Source organism: Piliocolobus tephrosceles, chromosome 4, assembly GCF_002776525.5.
Source record: "Piliocolobus tephrosceles isolate RC106 chromosome 4, ASM277652v3, whole genome shotgun sequence".
Classification (NCBI taxonomy): Eukaryota; Metazoa; Chordata; class Mammalia; order Primates; family Cercopithecidae; genus Piliocolobus; species Piliocolobus tephrosceles.
Genome location: NC_045437.1, coordinates 99,059,939 through 99,072,478, shown reverse-complemented (window position 1 = coordinate 99,072,478; position 12,540 = coordinate 99,059,939). Strand labels below are relative to the sequence as shown.

Sequence of the window (12,540 nt, the reverse complement as noted above, 5' to 3'; positions counted from 1 at the left end):
TTCCTTCCTTCCTTCCTTCCTTCCTTCCTCTTCTTTCTTTTCTTGTGATGGAGCCTTGCTTTTCTGCCCAGGCAGGAGTGCAGTGGCTCACTGAAACCTCCTCCTCCTGGGTTACAGCAATTCTCCTGCCCTTAGCCTCCCAAGTAGCTGGGACTACAGGGGTGTGCCACCAGACTTGGCTAATTTTTGTATTTTTAGTAGAGATGGGGTTTCACCATGTTGGCCATGCTAGTCTCAAACTCCTGACCTCAAGTGATCCGCCCACCTTGTCCTTCCAAAGTAGTGGAATTACAGGTGTAAGCCACCACGCCCTGCCTCAACATATTTCTATGAGCTTATTAAATCCCTGTTTTGAGCTCTGGATTTTAAGAGGCAATTGTTTCAATTCCTTTTTTAAGTATGGCAATATAGTACTTTTAAAATCTATGTTAATGACAGCATTTTTCTGGAGACTGTTCTCCCTCACTAGTCATTTGTTTTTCTTTTTTGGTTGTTATTCAACTTTTAATGAGGTGAATTATTCCTTGTCAGCTTTTTGTGAGGTGTTTGTATTAGACTTCATAATACAGGACTGCCTGTATTATGAAAATGGATCAATTAAATAGAACTTTTCGTGAAGCACTGTAAAATGAGTTATAGCTGGGTTGACATATTGATGCCTTTAAACCTTAGAAAGCTGCAGTAATAACAAGAGATTTGTAGTGGAGTGGGATTGCAGAGATTAGTGACACAAGATCAAGCGGCCATAAATAAACTCACAAATAGTCAAGTTAGTAAAAGATGTCCTTTTGGTTAATGCAATAGAATGCTGGATCTCTGTCTTCTCCCACTTAAAGATATTACATATGAATTAGCACATCACAGCCCTGCTTCCTTTCTCAATGTAGGCCTGTATTATTCACATTTTCTACTGGGGGCCTGCTTGGATGCCTCTGCTTTCTCAAGTTAGCTAATTGACTGATTATATTCACCAGTGCTGATCTAACTAGCTTATTGCAATCACCTAGGCTGAGCTAATTGGCTTAAGGTATTTACCCTAGTTGCAGAACATGACCTCTGACCTACTTTTCTTCTGAGGCTTTTTTTGCAACATATACACACGCATTACATAGACATAGCCATGTGATCCATTCTGTGTGTATATGTTTATCCACCTATCTTATATCTAAATAAAATAGTAAAAATGCTAGGATAAAGCCATTGTTTGTGTAATTATGGAACAAGGAACAGTCATGTATCAAACTCCGAACCTAGGAAAATTGAACTAATTGAAAAATTAGAAAAAATGTAAGTGTCAATAAATATATGGAAAAATGCTTAATGTCACTGAGGATTTTTTAAATGAAATTTAAAAATTATATTTTTTTAACCAATGAGCTTGGTAGTCATTTAAGTCTTATTATGTGAAGTGTTAATGAATTGTTGGTGGGACTGACTGCATATTTGTATGACTTTTTGATAAAGTGGTTTGGCAGTATCAAAATATAAATATTTATTTACTTGGACCTAGCAGTTTCACTCATTGTAACCTGTCCTATAGATGGGATTGCCCAAAATGTGCCAGGGTAAACTTAAAAAAAAAATGTACATCATAACATTCTAATGGAAATAACAATGATTTGAACCTATGTGTAATACAATATAATATTAACAATATTTATTATTAAATACATGTACTGGACTAGGCAATAAAATTACAGGACATTTATGCTGTAGAATATTATGACAGTGCCAATAAATAAATTTATAGCTTTAAGTGCCCATATCAGAAATGTCCAGGATATAATAAGTGAAAACTGGACATTGCTGAATATAAAGATAGTATGTTTTATTATGCCTATAATTGTGTAAAAAAAATTAAATGGGTATACAACATGTAACTGTATGAGCAAATGTCTGAAAAATTGAAAAGGACTGTTAACAGTGGTTACCCTCATCTAAGTGACATAGGTGAATAGGGGTTACCTTCATAAAGTGAGGGCAGGCTGGGGTAAGAAAGTATATTTTTCTCTTGATTTATTTTTAAATAGTTTAAATCAAAGTAAAATGATTGGAAGAAATAAATAAGGTTATATCATATTAGGCAAATATAATTTATATAATATAAATTTAAATTATTAGTTAAATTTCTATAAATTCACAATTTTGTTTTTTTTTTCCCCAAGACACTTGTGTAACAGCAAGCAATAGCACCAGTTGTACCTCTTCAACTTCTTCACTTTCTAACTACTTGTATGTCTTCATCTTGGGACAACTATTGCTGGGGGCAGGAGGAACTCCTCTTTATACTCTGGGAACAGCCTTTCTTGATGATTCTGTGCCCACACACAAATCTTCTCTCTATATAGGTAAGTTTATTCTCTAAACTGTCTCAGTATCACTTTATCTTATATGTTTACTTTAGAAGTAAAGTATAACATAGGCTTATTAAAAAGTTAGTTGTAATGCCATAGGTATTCCCAATAAATACATGCATTATTACTTTTGTTTTATTTCCTGCCATATAATGTCAGTTAATATAAATTGTCATCATTTTTGTTGACCCTCTGCTGTATTTCTTGGTATTGGCAGGCCAGCTTTGCAGGATAGGAAGAGCCATTTAAGCAGCATTCTCTAGATTGCTTGAATCTCAGGGTAACTTACACAAGTGACATAGAGGCAGATCTCTGCAAGGTGTAGAGATTGAGCTCTGCCATTCTGTGTGATTTATTACATCCTATATTGACTTACAGTCCACAAAAGAAACCATTGTTTCTCCTTTGTGATGTAATTCCTGGTAGCATAAGTTTCTCTTAAATTCTTTCTCTTATGTTCCTGAAAGGTAAAACTAACTAGACAATGCACAGCCCTACATCTAATTATTGAATACTTTATTTGCATATGAGTTTTCTCTTTATCAGTCTGTTAATCTAACATAGGAGATTCATTGCCATAGCATTAGTAAGATAGTATGTTCAGTGCAGCCTAAGCTACTGAGGAACTCACAAATACCATTGGCCTTGATTACAGCCAGAGGATTCCAATGGAGACTACACTGCTGCACCCACCCAGAATCAAACCCAAAGGGTACCTACCCAACCAACACCATAGATATATCTATAGGAATATGTCTTATCCTATGAAAATGACTCAGTAAAATTGGAAGAGTTACTGTTGCTCCAGCTGTGCAGACATCAATATATTAACAAGCAAAAACAAAAACATGAAAAATCAAGGAAACATGGCACCTTGAAAGAAATACAATAATTATACAGTAACAGAACCAAAAGAAAATAAAAATCTATGAAATGCCTAAAAAGGAATTTGAGCTAATGGTCTTAAAGAAACTCAGTACGATATCAAGGGAGCTCAGATAAACAATACAAGGAAATCAAGGAAACAACTTATGGTCTGAATGAGAAATTCAAAACAGACAGATATCATTAAAAATAACCAAATATAAATCATGCAACTGATGAGTTAAATGAATGAAATTACAAGTGTAGTTGAATGAAAAATTATATTTGAGAGGTTTAACAATAGACTAGATCAAACAGAAAGAATTTCTGACCTCAAAGAGAGGTCTTTTGAAATAACCCAGTCAAACAAAACAGCAAACAATATGAAAAAAAAATAAACAAAGCTTATGTGACATATGGGCACTATTAAGTAAACAAATATTTGAATTTTAGGAATTTCAGAAGGAGAAGAAATGGGAAAAGGTATAGAAAATCCATATAATGATATAATGCTGAAAACATCCCAAGTTGTGGGTGAGAAATTAGACATCCAGATCCAGGAAGCTCAGTGATTCCCAAATAGATTCAACCCAAAAGGGTCCTCTTCAAGGTATATTATATTCAAACCAGTAAAAATCAAAGACAAAGATAATTCTAAAAATAATAAGAGAAGAGCATCAAATCACCTATGGAGTAATTCCCATCAGAAAGATTTCTCAGCAAAAACCTTACAGGTCAGGAGAGAATTGGATGATATACTTAAGAATGCTCAAAGGCAGGGGTTTGGGGGTCAGAGGCGGGACACAGCTGTCAGTCAAGAATACTATATCTAGCAAAGCTATTCTTCAGAAATAAAGGTGAAATAAAGTCTTTCCCAGGCAAGCAAAAACTGACGGAGTGCATCATCACTAGACCAGCCCTACAAAAAATGCTTAAGGGAGTCCTACATCTGGAAGCAAAAGGACAATAATTATCACCCCGAACACAAGTGAAAGTATAAAACTCAGTGCAAAGCAGATACTCAAGAAAAAGAAAGGAATCAAATGTTATCACTACAGAAAACTACCAAAATACTAAGATGAACAAGAGAGGAAGAAATGAACAAAGAATATATAAAACAATCGGAAAACAATTAACAAAATGACGGAAGTCCTCACCTATCAATGATAACAACCTTGAATGTAAATAGTTTAAATTCCCTAATTAAAAATATAGATAGGCTGAATGGATTAAGAAAGTATATCTAACCATGTGCTGCCTAGAAGAAACTCATTTCAACTGTAAAGATACACTTAGACTGAAAGTGAAAGGATAAAAAAATACATTTAGTGTAATTGTAAACCAAAAGTGTGTGGAAGTAGCTATACTTAAATTAGACAAAATAGCGTAAGTCAAAAAGTACAGGAGGCAAAGAATATTGTTTTACTCTTACGAATTCACCAAGAATACAAAAATAAATTCACCAAGAAGATACAGCAGTTATAATCGAATACACACCCAACACCAGAGCATACATGTATATAAATCAAATATTATTAGAGTTAAAGAAATGGACCCCAATATAATAATAGTTGGAAACTTTAATGCTCCACTTCCAGCACTGGAAAGATTATCTAGGCATAAAATCAGCAAATAATACTGGACTTAAACTTCAGTATAGACCAAATTGACCTAACAGGTATTTACAGAACATTTTATCCAGCAGCTACAGGATACATGTTCTTCTCTTCAGCACATGGAACATTCTTTAGGATAGACCATATGAAACCACTAAATAAGTCTCAATAAACTTTAAAATATTAATAATGTATTAGGTATATTCTCAGACTACAGTGAAATAAAACTAGAAATCAATAATGAGGAACTTTTGGAACTGTACAAATACATGAAAATTAAACATCATGCTCCTGAGCAACCAATATGCCAATGAAGAAATTAAGAAGGAATTACATGAAAATAGAAATACAATAAACCAAATCTTACGAGGTACCACAAAAATAATGCTAACAGGGAATTTTATACCAATAAACACCTACATCATAAAAATAGATTTCAAATAAACCGCCTAATGATGTACCTTAAGAAAATGGAAAAGCACGAACAAACAAACCCAAAATTAGTAGAAGGAAAGAAATAATAAAGACTATCTCAGAACTAAACAAGAGTTAAGAAAAAAAAAAAAAAACTACAGAAGATCAATGAAATGAAAATTGGTTTTTGGAAAAGATAAAATAAAGCCATTTGCTAGACTAAAAAAAAGAGAGAAGACCTAAGTGAAATCAGAAACAAAATAGAAGGCATCACAGCTGATACCACAGAAAAACAAAGGATTATTAGTCTTACGAACACATACATCCAACAAATTGAAAAACCTAGAGAAAATGGATACATTCCCAGGCACATAAAACCTACCAAGATTGAACCAGGAGGAAATAGAAAACTTGGTCAGACAAATAACATGTAATGAGATTGAATCAATAATAGACAGTCTCCCATGAAACAAAAGCCCAGGGCTGGATGGCTTCACTGCTGAATTCTATAAAACTTGTAAAGAAGAACTTAGTACCAGTTCTTTTCAAACTATTCCAAACAGTTGAAGAGGAGAGAATTCTTCCTTATTCTGAGACCAGTATTACCCTGATGCCAAAACCAGAGAAAAACAGAATGTAAAGAGGAGCTACAAGCCAATATCCCTAATAAACATAGATACAAAAATCCTCAACAAAATTATAGCTGGCTGAATTTAATAGCACACCAAAAAATGATATACCATGATCAAGTGGAATTGATCTCAGTGATGCAAGAATTTGTTCATCATATGGAAATCAATAAATGTGATACATCACATAAACAGAATGAAGGACAAATATCACATGATCATCTCAATAGATGTAGAAATGTATTTGATAAAACTCAACATCCCTTCATGATAAAAACTCCTAAGAAATTAGGTATAAAAGGAACATACATTAACACGATAAAGGCCATGTATGGCAAACCCACAGCTAACATTATACTGAATGAGAAAAAGCTGAAAGCCTTTCTTCTGAGAACTGAAATACAAGAAAGCCCACTTTCTTTTTTCTTTCCTTTTCTTTTCTTTTTTTTTCTTTTTGAGATGGGGTCTCGTTCTTGTCGCCCAGGCTGAAGTACAGTGGTGCGATCTCTGCTCACTGCAACCTCTGCCTCCCGGGTTTAAGCAATTATCCTGCTTCAGCCTCCCAAGTAGCTGAGATTGCAGGTGCCCACATCATGCCTGGCTAATTTTTGTATTTTTAGTAGAGGCTGGGGTTTCACCATGTTGGCCAGACTGGTCTTGAACTCCTGACCTCAGGTAGTCCACCTGCCTCAGCCTCCCAAAGTGCTGGGAGTACAGGTGTGAGACACCAGGCCTGGCTGAAGGCCCACTTTCATCACTCTTATTCAACATGGTACTGGAAGTCCTATTCAGAGCACTTAGGCAAGAGAAAGAAATAAGGGACATCCAAATTGGAGACGAGGAAGCCAAATTGTCTGTCTCCACAGATGACATAATCTTATATAAAAACATCTAAAAACTTCACCAAAAAACTCTTAGAACTACTAAATAAATTCAGTGATGTTTCAGGGTACAAAGTCGCATTAAAAAATCAGTAGTGTTTCTCTACACCTTTGATGAACTAGCTGAAAAAGATATCAAGAAAGTAATATCATGTATAATGGTTACAAAGAAATACATAGGAATAAATTTAACCCAGGAGGTGAGAATCTTTAAAGGAAAACCACAAAACACTAATGACAGAAACTGAAGACAGAATAAAAATGGAAAGGCACCCCATGCTCATGGATTCAAAGAGTTAATATTGTTAAAATGACTGACTATACTACCCAAAGCAATTTACAGATTCAATGCAATCCCTATCAAAATTCCAATGTCACTTTTCAGACATGGAAAAGCAGTCCTCAAATTTATATGGAACTGGAAAAGATGCCAAATAGCCAAAACAATCCTGAGCACAAAGAACAAAACTGAAAACATCACACTATCTGATTTCAAATTATACAACAAAGCTTTAGTAATCAAAAAAGAATGGTGTTGATATCAAAACAGACACATTGACCAATGGAACACAATAGAGAACTCAGAAATAAATCTGTGTATTTATGACCAACTGATTTTTGCTAAAGATACCAAGGATATACACTGGGGACCCTTTAATAAATGGTGCTGTAATAACTGGATATTGATATGCAGAAGAATACAACTAGACCCCTATCTCACACCATATACAAAAATCAACTCAAAATGGATTAGACACTTAAATGTAAGACTCAAAACTATAAAATTACTAGAGGAAAACACAGGGGAAACACTTTATTACCTTGGTCCTGGCAAAGATTATATGGCTAAGACTGCAAAAACATAGGCAACAAAAACAAAATTAGACAAATAGGACTATATCGAGCTAAAAAGTTGCTGCACAGCACATGAAACAATCATCAGATTGTAGAGACAACCTATAAAACAGGAGGAATTATTTGCAGACTGTTCATCCAACAGAAGACCAATGTCTAGAATATATAAAGAGCTTTAACACCTCAACAGCAAAAGGTCCAAATAATCTAATTAAAAAATAAGCAAAGAATCTATATAGCCATTTTTCAAAATAAGATATACAGATGACCACCAAGTATATGAAAAAATGCTCAACATCAATTATCAGGGAAATGCAAATTAAAGCCACAATGACATATTATCTCACTTCAATTAGAATGGCTATTATCACAAAGACAAAATGTCAAATGCTGGTGAAGATGCAGAGAAAAGGGAACTTTTAACTAGAATGTTGGTGGGAATGTAAATTAGTACAGCCATTATGGAAAATAGTATAGACATTTCTCAGAAACGGAAAGTATAATTACCATATGATCCAGTAATGCTACTATTGGGTATTTATCCAAGGGAAAGGAAATCAGTGTATTGAAGAGAGAGTTGTGTCCCCATACTTATTGTAGCACTTCTCACAATAGCTAAGAGATGGAATCAAGCTAAACATTTGTCAACAGATGCATAGGTAAAGAAAATGTGAAATGTACATACAACAGGATACTATTCAGCCACAAAAAAAAAAAAAAAAATCCTGTCCTTCACAGTAACATGGGTGAGCCTAGAGGACATCCTGTTAAATGAAACAAGGATACAACAGGATACTATTCAGCCATTAAAAACACACACACACACACAAGAATCCTGTCGTTCATAGTAACATGGGTGAGCCTAGAGGACATCCTGTTAAATGAAACAAATCAGGCATAAAAGGTAAATACTATATGTTCTCACTGATATGTGAGAGCTAAAAAGAAAAAATACCAGCTCCTAGAATTCAAGAACAGAATTATGGTTATTAAAGGCTGGGGAAGATATGAGAAGGGGAGGATATGGAGAGATTTGTTAATGGATAGAAAACTACAATTAGGAGAAATAAATTTTGGTGTTCTATATAGCACTGTAGATTGAATATAGCTAACCATTACTCATTGTATATGTTCAAAAAGCTAGAAGAGGGGATGTTAAATGTTCCCAACACAAACAAATCATAAATGTATGAGGTGATGAGTATGCTAATTAATCTGATCATTACACATTGTATAGATATATTGATACATAACTATGTATCCTCTAAATGTGTACAATGGTTATGTGTCAACTAAAAAAGGAAAAAAAGTGAAACTATATTCAACTGACTCCCCAAAATACTTGGGAGCTTAAATAAATAGCAACAAAAACAATAAAAAGACATGAGTGATCAAATAAGTTTTGTTTTATGAAAATTCAGAGTTATATATGGCAATATTTTAAATATCTCACAGATAGAAATAAGCTCAATTTAATTCCACTGCAAGCAAAAATAGAGAGTCCCTAAGAGGAAGAAGTTTAATGGCTTACTTTAAAGAAGTAGACTTTTCAGCAGATCCAGATTTGAAGTCAGCTGCTGTAGTGCAAAATACAAAATTCTTTCTGAGTTGCACAGAGTAGAAAAGGCTTCTTTTCACATTGCTTGCATTGTTTTCTTCCGTGATATTGTAAATAGAAAATATGATCACTATCAGTAAAGGATAAATAGTAGATATACTACCTCTACTGCCCGTTAACAACACTTTCCATGGATTTATAATTTTTGGTTTTGTTCTAATTATTACTACAAATAGCTTTTACATTGAATTACATGTTTTAGACTCCTTGACTATCTATTCAAATGTTATTGTTTTAATGCAAATATGTGTGATTTTGGTATGTTTAATTGTTTAGATTTTTCTGTAGTAAGACGTTTGTTTTCACTGTTAGATAGGCAAAGTGAAGTTGTACATATGACCCTATTCAATGTCTCTGTTCTTCTTCTAGGAACTGGTTATGCTATGTCAATCTTAGGCCCTGCTATTGGCTATGTATTGGGAGGACAACTGCTAACCATGTACATTGATGTTGCTGTGGGAGAAAGGCAAGGCAGTATTTAGTTTTCTTTTATTTAAAGTCATTTTATTTTAATTATGCCAATATCATAGACAGAACATTTTCACAGTACTTCCCTCAGTATAGCATGAAGAATTATTCAGGAAAAAAAAAAAATTGAATACAAAAGATTATTATATAATATCTAATTTGGCTGCATTACCTTTTGGGTTAATGCTATATCATCTTTTATTATAATAACATATTTTCATAAATAATGACATTTAATAAAGTCGTCTGGTGAAATTTTTAAAAATACATGTGTAGGACCCCATTCATTGTTCAAAAATAAGAATTCAATAAAAATTAGCAATATTTTCCGTGGATTTAGTTGGGACTAGATAGTCTGAAGAGTCTCAAGAGTCTATGATTCTCAGAAAATGTTCCAGAGTAACTCTGATAATGTCATAGAGATCACAATTATGCCATTTTAACAACGATGACAATGAAGGATAGTAATAGATAATATTTATTTGTCCTATACTGTATACCAGACACCATATGTTTTGTATGTTGACTTATTTTACATGCTATCTTATTTAATAATCTCAAGTATTCAACAAAGTAGTTGATATACGCACAGGTTGGTAAGTGTCTAAGACATGAATTAAAATAGATCTCTTTCACCAAAATTCAACACTGAGTTAGTTACCTTCTCTGTTTCCTGATTAGAGAAATTTGTGCCTTTGCTGAGGTCATACGTTTTTTCATTTTGCCACTGGGAATTATAACTGCACAATCCTCTACATGACCATGAGCAGTGAATACAAAAATATGGCCATAGATATGTGATTTGTTCTCTAAACTGTTAGTCCTAGGTTACTCTTTCACAGACTATGAAAAGACATGCAGAAATAGTGACCCAGAGATTTAAGAAAGGACATTTTAATTTCAGTGGAAAATTACATGAGTTGTAGGAGTAGTGTATTTTTGGAAAGGGCCAAAGTGTATTAAAATATGAGCCCCCTGGCTGGGCACGGTGACTTATATCTGTAATCCTAGCACTTTGGGAGGTCAAAGTATAAAGATCACTTGAGGCCAGGCGTGACTTGTGCCTGTAGTCCCAGCTACTTGGGAAGCTAAGATGGGAGAATCGCTTGAGCCCAGGAGTTCAAGGCTGCAGTGAACTATGATCATGCAATTGCACACCAGCCTGGGTGATAGACTGAGACCCTGTTTCAAGAAAATAAATAGACAAATAGTCACTTTAAGAATAATTTTACATTAAAGAAATGCTCTAATTGAAGCACACTCTATGGGCTTTTAACACAGATCAGTGATTTGCTGTGATATATATTTAATACAGTAGAGAAGAAAATTTAGCCAAAGTTAAAAGAATGTTGAGAAATTCTATGTATCTTTTCAAATATTTGTCATATTTACTATTAGATATTTTAAACTTTCATGTCATATTTGCCATTTTTAAACATTTTGTAAACCATTATTCTCATAACTCTCAGTTATGTCTGCTACCTGTTTTCTGATTCTTTGCAATGGCACCATTAAACTGTTGGATATTATAATCGTATTCTACTATATGCACTTGAAGTATAAAGTATATAATTATCTTAACTGAGTTTTAATTAATAAGGTAGAGTTGACTTTTACCTCTTGTTTTTCTATCATATAGCACTGATGTCACTGAGGATGATCCACGATGGTTGGGAGCTTGGTGGATTGGATTTCTTCTATCGTGGATCTTTGCTTGGTCTTTAATAATACCTTTTTCTTGCTTTCCAAAACATTTACCAGGTAAGCATGCTTTCTTTAAAACCAGAGAGGTTTATTTTAATTGTAGGCCAGTTGTTATTTTCTATATGATTAATAAGAACTATAGACTCACCCTGTTTGTTTTATAGAATCTCAACTGTCTGCCTATGTAAATTTTGAATATTCTTCATTCTAGAAATTATTGGGTAACAATCTTAATATTCATGGTTTTTTTTCAATTCCATTTAATGATAGAACTATGAATATTTACTTCTTTAGATACTTAATAAATTTGTTTCTTATGTTTTATCTGGAATTCTGCTTTATGTGTATACAAGGTACAATATCTTTTAAACTATTAGTTTATATTCAGTTAGTCATTAATTTCAGTCTATCTTAAATCATTCATGTTAATTATTTGTAGTTAAAAGTGCAAGTACTTATTTTTTTTTTCAATTATCACTGAAGTCATTCTGTAGTGTACTTTTTTTACTTTTTTACTGTATGTGAATATTAAACATTCTTTTCTTTCTTTCTTTTTTTTTTTTTGAGACAGTCTCCCCCTGTTGCCCAGACTGGAGTACAGTGGTGCGATCTCCACTTACTGCAGCCTCTGCGTCCCGAGTTCAAGCAGTTCTCCTAACTTAGCCTCCCAAGTAGCTGGCACTACAGGCATGTGCCACCACACTCGGCTAATTTTTGTATTTTTATTAGAGATGGGGTTTTGCCATGTTGGCCAGGCTGGTCTCGAACTCCTGACCTCAGGTGATCTGTCTGCCTCAGCCTCTCAAAGTGCTGGGATTACAGGCATGAGCCACCACTCCTGGCTTGAATACTAAACATTCTATACAAAAAGAAAAGGTTAATTAGAAGGAATATTCATTTTTCTCTATGAGCTCTTGCTTCTGTATAATCATGTAGTTAAAAAACATATCTGTAGAAGTATTTTTCTTTAGGTTGGAGGTATTTAGTTGTTTACATTGCTATTTTCAGCAGGATAGATGATTAACTTTTGGAAATGGGCAAGATAAAATCTGACAGACTGGGAGTAGGTAGACTCATTAATTTCTTTCTACCCTGAGCCATTCATTTATAGTTCCATATGTTAACTGTTTTCTCAAA

At 33.8% G+C, this 12,540-nt stretch overlaps 1 protein-coding gene across 1 annotated transcript in view; it reads left to right on the top strand.

The window, feature by feature from the left end:
- The window catches only part of SLCO4C1 (solute carrier organic anion transporter family member 4C1), a 63,400-nt gene that overhangs the window by 24,789 nt on the left and 26,071 nt on the right, over positions 1–12,540 (top strand). Inside the window, exons 3-5 of the mRNA XM_023212218.3 lie at positions 2,166–2,348; positions 9,601–9,697; positions 11,339–11,460. Coding sequence (XP_023067986.2) covers positions 2,166–2,348; positions 9,601–9,697; positions 11,339–11,460 — 402 coding nt within the window. The remainder of the gene's footprint in view (positions 1–2,165; positions 2,349–9,600; positions 9,698–11,338; positions 11,461–12,540) is intronic.